Source organism: Sphaerodactylus townsendi, linkage group LG13, assembly GCF_021028975.2.
Source record: "Sphaerodactylus townsendi isolate TG3544 linkage group LG13, MPM_Stown_v2.3, whole genome shotgun sequence".
NCBI lineage: Eukaryota > Metazoa > Chordata > Lepidosauria > Squamata > Sphaerodactylidae > Sphaerodactylus > Sphaerodactylus townsendi.
In genome coordinates, this window is record NC_059437.1 from 4,391,167 (window position 1) to 4,399,658 (window position 8,492).

At 46.8% G+C, this 8,492-nt stretch overlaps 1 protein-coding gene across 1 annotated transcript in view; it reads left to right on the plus strand.

The window, feature by feature from the left end:
* Positions 1–7,780, plus strand: part of LOC125442924 (chordin-like protein 1) — a 62,369-nt gene extending 54,589 nt beyond the window's left edge. Inside the window, exons 5-6 of the mRNA XM_048514711.1 lie at positions 3,072–3,217; positions 7,586–7,780. Of these exons, the coding sequence (XP_048370668.1) occupies positions 3,072–3,217; positions 7,586–7,780 (341 nt within the window). The remainder of the gene's footprint in view (positions 1–3,071; positions 3,218–7,585) is intronic.
* The last annotated feature ends 712 nt before the right edge of the window (positions 7,781–8,492 follow it).

Consider the following 8,492-nt stretch of genomic DNA (forward strand, 5'->3'; position numbering starts at 1 on the left):
ATTAGATTATTTTACTGTCTCCTGAGTTGTGGCTTTAAAATTCATTGTTTCTAATGCATTTTATGTAGCCTGTTGTATAGATTTTATTAATATCTGCCGGCACATATGGGAGTATAACTGTACGTGACGGTGATCTCTGTTTTTTCCTTCTTATGCGCTCACCTTCCTTGAAAGTGGCTCTCCACCCAGCAACCATATCTAGGGCTTCTGGCTCTGGGTTGGGAAATACTGGGAAATTCTCAGGGCAGAGCTTGGGGAGGTGTGGGGGCTGGGGGGAGAATGGGGGAGGGTGGGGGAGGGTGGGGGTTGGGGGGGATAATGCCACAGAGCCCACCTTCCATTTTGTCCAGGAAAACTGATCTAGGGTTGCCAAGTCTTCCCTGACCAATAGTGGGAGATAGGGCATAGGGTTGCCAGATGCAGATTTGCCAACGTTTGAAGATTTGGGGGTGGACTGGAGTCTGGGAAGGACAAAAACCTCGCTGGGGTTCAGGGCCATAGCATCCACCCTCCAAAACACCCATTTTTTTATTTTTGTAGTCAAGGTGTAATTCTGGGGGAGTCCCAGGTCCCGGCTGGAGGCTGGCACCCCTAAACTGATTTCTATCATTTGATTTCTTTTCACCTGATTTGATCTACTTTTGCTCCTCTGCCTCCACGCCTACAAGAGAGGCTTCTGCTTTCTGCATTATAGTCTGCAGCGGGGAGAAGGGGCTGCCAGACAGTGTCTGGCAACTGGACGGAGGGATGGGCAGGGGGAGAGGGCAGAATGCTAGGAGAAGAATTTAAAAGAAAAGCTGTGCTCCAGCCAGAGCTATAGCAAGGGGGAGCTGCGCCCGGCACGCACGTGTGCCCTGTGCCCCTGCCACGCCCCCACCATGTCCCTGAATGCCCCCGCCACGCCTCCGCACCAGCACGTACCTGTTGCGTCACGCCCCCGCCACGCCCCTTGACGCTATGCCACTGGCTCCAGCTACTTAGAAGAAGAAGAAGAGTTTGGATTTATATCCCCCCCTTTCTCTCCTGCAGGAGACTCAAAGGGGCTGACAATCCCTTGCCCTTCCCCCCTCACAACAAACACCCTGTGAGGTAGGTGGGGCTGAGAGAGCTCCGAGAAGCTGTGACTAGCCCAAGGTCACCCAGCTGGCATGTGTGGGAGTGTACAAGCTAATCTGAATTCCCCAGATAAGCCTCCACAGCTCAGGCGGCAGAGCTGGGAATCAAACCCGGTTCCTCCAGATTAGATACACCAGCTCTTAACCTCCTACACCACTGCTGTTCTGACCGTAGAGGTCCTGGCAATTCCTAAAACTATCTGGAACTGACTGATGTTAGTTCAAGAAAAACATCAGAAACTTCATGGTAAGATTATCATATAGTTTCTGGAGATCCATTCCACATAGCTCTAGAGAGCATCTGGTGCCCTGTGGTCAGAACTTCCTGAGAGTATACAAGGCCCTTATTTTTCTTTTTAATTTTTCTCCTCAGGGTGATTCACCCCCTATCAGCCCCCATTTCTGCCCACCGATCAGCGAACCAGTATTGGCGGGCAAGGGCTAAAATTGATTTGCGATCTCCTGCCATAAATGGGGAAATAGAAACCCCAGCCCTCTCCCTGACTAAATAGTGGCCCAAGAAAATCACAAGCAAGGGACTCTGGAGGAACAGTAGGAGAGCAAGGCTGCCCCACATTTTCAAGTAAGCCAGGGACACAATTTAACATGAGCTCAAAGGGATCAAAATCAAAAACGGTTTCTCCCTTCCCCATTCTGTACCTCGGCCGTGAGGCCTCGGGGGTATACACATAAGACTGTAACACGTCAAGTTTCATGGGTATTATGCAATACAGAGGTCCTGAGATTTACTTTTCATGTTACTTCAAAGGGGTATTAAAAGGCCGAGGTGCCCGCGTGCCAAAATAAATGGTTTACAGAGGCCTCGAAACATTGCTGTTTCTCTCTGATGCCTATAACCTGAAACCTCTCTCGCACATTTGGTCGAGTGCCCAACTTAACAAATGAAGGGAGAGGGCAGCCCGGCATTCCTCGGTAGCATAATAATTCTGGAGCGTTTCTTTTTACATTATATTAACCCACAGATGTTAAGAAGCTGCAGCCACCCATGAATTCTGCAGGTCAGGGACGAGGGTTTCGTTTGCACTGAGACTCCAGCCCGGCGGATTCCTTGCGTGCCATCATTATTTGGGTTCCAGCAAACCAACACTTTGTCGTTCCTTGCCCAAAACACTTGGTTTAAAATGACTGTGTGCTGAAGCAAACTTATAAGGTTCCCAGCGGACAGACTTGCTTAGTTTGTGAAGCCGCCGACATAACGTATTGTCAACGGCTTTCGTGGCCAGAATCAACTAGCAGTTGTGGGTTTTCCGGGCTGTGTGGCCACGGTCTGGTAGTTTTTGCTCCTAACATTTCACCTGCGTCTTATTGCATACATCTTACCTTGATGTGCCTCTGAAGAGGCCAGTCATAGATGTGGAATGAAATGTTAGGAGCAAAAACTATCAGGCCATGGCCACACAGCCTAGAAAACTCACAACAACCTACCAGAGGCATATCGGGGGGAAACAGCACCAGGGGACAACACCTGCTCCGGGCACCCCCGCGCCCCCTGCTGGCAGGGGCTGATGGGAATTGTAGTCCATGAACATCTGGAGAGCCACAGGTGGCAGATCCCTGGTATATGGGAAAATGCAGTCCCTAAGATAAGAAGGTCCTAGATTGCAAAGGGCTTTTAAGGTTAGGTGTCAGCACCTTGACTTGAATATGGAAATAGCCAACATAAAGGCCAAAGAATCAGGTCCACGTGCACATAAGACTCCACCCCCACCCCTTAACATTTTTAGTGCTTCAGCATTTTTAAGTAGTCATAAGTACAGCATTCCCTTCAAGGAGAAGGCCATGTAGAGCGTATGAAAATAATCTGTTCATGATGGTTACTGTAGTAGGAATTAGCATTGTTGTCAAAGGCAAAGGATTGTATTATTTTTGCTGTTGTTGTTAATTGCTTTTCTCCTCTGCCACCACCACCCCCCAACCCCCATCTCACCTTTACAGACGATTCCCTTTTTTCCATGGGTGGTAAGATCACTGGGAAGTCATGTGAATATAACGGCACCACCTATCACCACGGAGAAATGTTTGTGGCAGAGGGACTCTTTCAGAACAGACAAGCCAACCAGTGTGCCCAGTGCAGCTGCTCCGTAAGTAACACAGCAGCTCAATACTCCCACTGTGTACGCTGCATTAGGTGTACTAAGATGTAGAGCAAACCTGCTGAACAGACCTGGTCAGACATGCAGAGTTTTGAGGCGAGTTTAAACTCTCATAAACAAGGTCAGAGTATGAAGGAAACCCTAGTAACACAAGCGAGTTCACACCCTAACAAACTGAATGGTGCTATGTGTTTTGAAATATCTAATGTTTTTTAACATTTAAACAGGACCCACAGGATAATAGTAGAATAACATGAAAGCATGTGCTTAACTTGGAAATTATTTTCATATATATGTATTTTCCTATTGCTTCATAGGAATAACAACATAAACAAATATTTCTTTGTACCAAAGTTGTACACACCTATTGCTTCATAGAAGAATTATATGCAGAAAAATCATTTCATAATTAACAACAAACACTATTAGGTAACAAACACTATTTTTAGTCACAATATAGCACAGCAATTTTAAGGTCTCATTCAGAGTATTTGACTGTGGTATGACACACAGCTAAATTCCCATTCATAATACTCTTGTCCAAGTCAAAATAGGCACTTCATTCATAATAGGTGACAACTCTCTGTAGACTCAGTCCATTCATGAAATTGGCTCTCCAGCTGACGCTATCCAAGGAGTCGCTCATAGAAAGTCAATTCAAGGACAACCTTGTAAGATAGGACGTCTGTTGCAAGCAAGCATCAGACAGAACGCATCGCGCTTGATATTGCGTTTTCAGCTTAATGTTAAAAAACATTAGATATTTCAAAATACATAGCACCATTCAGTTTCTTAGGGTGAGCTTAAATTCACCAGAAAAAGTCAGCCACCACGAGGCCAATGACGTAAGGATAGGGTTGTGCAGTGTTCAGGTATGTCGCTTTATTGTCTCTATACTGACTTATGTCAGGAGACCTGGAAGGTTGTGCCTGGGAAAGGTGTAGTTTCAGGGAATGTGACATCACATACTCTGTGATGTTCTAGGAATTTTGTCCATATCTGTGGTAAAGACCATAGAGACTGGTGAAACACCTGAAGAATCTTGAATGATGTTAACATCATTTCTAGGTGGACTTTTGGAAAATAGGTCATTCCAGATGATTCTGTGAGGATCCTTACAGTCTCTATATTCCCCTACTCCCCAAATAATCAATAGCAAGGGATTAATGTTGAGGTGCGGATTTGTTCACTATGGGAGGGCAAAGTGCAAACCTATATGAGGGCATTATGAAGGAGTCATATTAGAGTTACTAACCTCAGAGAAGGTCTAGAGCAGTGGTGGCGAACCTTTGGCACTCCAGATGTTATGGACTACAATTCCCATCAGCCCCTGCCAGCACGTCGTGATTTACCCATTGAGCGTTACGCAGGTTGTTTCACCAGCTTACTCGGCGTAACATGCACCTCAGAGCCAACTGTTATTTCTTCTAAGCGAAAACCTCAATATTCAGGTTAAATTGCCGTGTTGGCACTGCGATAAATAAGTGGAGTTTTGGGTTGCAATTTAGACTCGGTCTACCAATGTTATGCGTCACTGATATGGAGCATCCCTGAAAATACAAGGCAGTAGTAGAGGTTTGCTGAAGTCACGAAATATAAGACATCCCGAGAAAGTAAGCAAGTTTTTTGTTTGGAAGCATGCAGCCAGACAGAACCGCAGAAAAATAAGACATCCCTGAAAATGAACACAGGCGCCTCTCTTTGGGGCAAAAAAATTAATATAAGACACTGTCTTATTTTGGTGTTAGGCCTGAGCAGACCAACTCATCTCTTATAGCGGTGCTGGAGGAAAGCCGAAAGGAAGTCCAGTGTCTCCTGATGCAGAGCTTGATCTGAAGCATCAAAATGACTATTCTGTTTCCCAAAATAAGATCTATCCGAAAAGTAAGACCTAGCATGATTTTTAGGGATTTTTTGGAGGATGTAGCGAAATATAAGCCCTACTCAAAATAAGCCCTAGTTACAGATTCCCGGCAGCTGATCTGGTCATGTGGGGGAGTGCAAAATCATGGGGAAAAATAAGGCATCCCCTGAAAATAAGCCATAATGCACCATCTTTTGGAGCAAAATTAATAAGACCCTGTCTTATTTCCGGAAACACAGTACAGCCAGACCTTCAAAGATTGCTTGAATATAGCATCTCATGCACACTCATTGCAGCTGACCGAAGTGGTTAGACACACTGACCAATGTGCCCGTTACTGGGAACTAGAAGTCTAAGTAAAGTCTCATGCCAGACTCTACTCCTTGGACACCTTGCCCAGTGCCTTTTGGGTTGCAGGTGTGGCAGGATAGTTGCCTTCTGGCTTAGGAAATTCTGGATAGATTTGGGGAATACCTAGCAGGAGAATGATAGAGGTGTAGTCTATGGTTATCTAGGTATAGGTTAAGCCACCACAGCTCTATGGCATCACATCCCCTCTGAGTTCTCCCCAAATCCCATCCTCTTTAAGCTCCGCCCCCAAATCTCCAGGAATTTCCTAACTCAGTGTTGGCAACCCTGCTTTGCCATCTGCCAGTCCGGGCAGCTGCGTGCCACCTGACTATATTTGTGCAAAGGCTTCTGGTAGCCTTTGTCATTAGGGCTGCCAGCTCTGGGTTGAGAAATACCTGGGGAGGGTGGAAGGATTGGGGAGGACTGGTAGAGTGTATAATGCCACGGGTACACTTCCGCAGCAACCATTCTCCAGGGTCGAGGCCGAACCTCAGGAGATCTCCAGGCCCTACCTGGAGGTTGGCAACTTTATTTGTGATGCCAAAGGTTCCATTCAGAGATAGACCAGCCCTTTTCATTGACCTTGAACATTCCTGCTGGGTGGGTTCAGGGTGGCCGCTTTCTGGAGATTTGTGGGATGGAGCTGGGATGGGTGGAGTTTGGGAATGGGAAGGAGATCAGTGGAGATATAGGATATCAGGGGAGTCACAAGGCAGCCATTTTCTCCAGAGTGCAGATCTGAGCAGCCTGGAGACCGCGTGTAATGCCAGGAGGTATCAAGGCCCCGTTGGGAGGCTGGCTGCATTTCCAGCATGTCCAACATTTCTTCATGGTCAAAGACCATCCCCACTCAGGTAGGGCTGACAGCCTCCAGGTGATGGCTCCAGCTCTTGCAATTGATCTTCAGGCAATAGGGATCAGTTCTCCTGAACAAAACAGCTGCTGGAAGGTGAGCTCTATGGTATTAAGCCCACAGCTGAAGTTCCTCCCCTCTGCAAACCCTACGACACCAGGCTCTACCCAAAATCTCAGGTGGCTAAATGTCCCGGAACTGGCACAGCTGTGGGGCTGCAGCAATTCCTATTAGGAAATTCACACCTGGCATAGGAGTCACCTGAAGAAGGAGGGGAGGGAATTCAGCAGGATATAATGCCCTAGAACCCACCCACAGGGGTCTGCAACCTGCGGCTCTCCAATTGGCCATGCTGGCAGGGGCTGATAGAATTACAGTCACCAATTTAGGACTCTTGCTCAGGAGAACTGATCTCTGTAGCTGTAATTCTAGGAAATTTCCAGAACTCCAACCCCCATAAACATTGGGACCCTCAAAGGCTCCCCTCCCCCATTCTTTGCTAAGGAGATGGGGGCTACCCTTTTGAGGGTCCATAACTTTGGACCCCCTGAACCAAACTGCACCAAACCTGGGGGGTACCATAGGAACGGTTTCCAGATGATGATACCCTGAAATTTTGGTAACTGATACATCAAAATGCATATACTGGAACATCCCAGAAATTTGCCCAGAATCTTTGTTGAAGCATTGAGTTTTCTATATTGCTTGCTGTCAATGGGGGTTGCAGGCTGGGGGGGGGGGCATTTCTGAAGACACAGTCTCAAAACTTTCAGGGTCTCATCAGGAGATTTCCCTAATGATACACCCCAGGTTTGGTGCAGTTTGGTTCAGGGGCCAAAGTTATGGACAGACCCTCAGATCTAACCCTCATCTCCTATTATCCAGTGGAAACAATGGGGATGAGGCCTGCTAAGGGGAGTCCCTTTGGATCCATGACAAACCACCAAACTTGGGGGTAGCGGCAAGGACAGTCTCTGAGTGATACCTTTGAAATTTTGGTGCTGCTAATAAAAACTTCTCCCTGTGGGCCAAAAATGGAAAACCACTAAAAATACCCCAAAACCGAACCCACCGTTTGATGCCCCACAAGATGGTGCTCTGGGCAGCTGTCCACCTTGCCCAATGGGCATTATGCCCCAGTTCCTAGTGGCTGGCAAGCTGTCTTTCTTGCCCTGCTGGCCTGAGACTGGCTCTCCAGCCTTCCTGGCCGTCCTTGTTGATTGCAGCCTGGCTGGGGTTGTGCTGTCCCTGCCCCACTCTCTAAGCTGCTGTGGGCTGTTGCTTGCAGCTTGGCCAGGGCTGTGCTGCCTCCACCCTGATCCCTGGAACTGCTGAAGCCTGCTGTTGTTGCTCAGGCTCTTCTGCCATTTCTCTGCTGCTCCTTCTTGCTGTTGGCTTCCTGGAGGTCGGTTATGGGATGCCCCAAGGCTTCCTAGAGCATCACTATGGCAGCCACCTTTGCTCCTCCTCAGTTCCTCAGTGAGTGGGATTGGAGCTAAGGCAGGCAATTGGCAAGCCACGTTTCATAGGTTCTTGCAGTGGACACTGGATTGTGGACGTGTGCATTTTAAAAAAATTGTATTATTTGGCTGATTGGGAGGACCCCTTTGTGGGAAAAAATGGGGTTCCTGCTCAGGAGGAAAGAGGGATGTTAGCAAGAGGAACCAGAAAGGAAATTCCGCTGGGGGGAAAACGGAGCCGTGTTCTCTGCGGCCAACTCTTTGGCTGTCTCCATTAGTGCAAGTGTTTTAAACTGTGGCTTGATTTGCAGACTCTCTGCAAGACATTTCTTTGCTTGTTTTATAGTTTCAGCTTTACAAACAAAAACACGTTCAGACTTTTTTTTTTAAAAAAAACATTCCTCCGAGAAGCATAAATGCAGCCAAGGATACACAATACTGAATAAGCCCAATTATGCTTCATTTTTGTGGCGGAAACATAAACAAGGAAACAAATTCAAATACTGACTTTGTTTAGTGTAAGACAGACTGGTAATTTCTGGAATCGCCAGGGGTAGTTGAGAGAAGTAATGGCAACTTTCAGCAGCATGTTTCACCTTAGCTTTCCAGATACCTTGGTTAAATTAAGTCTGTTTATTTGTTTGTTTATTTCTAAATAAATAATATGTTGATGAAGGCATGTCACAATAAAGCAGCTTCAAGATCCATTGATTTATATATTTTTAAATTTTTTTA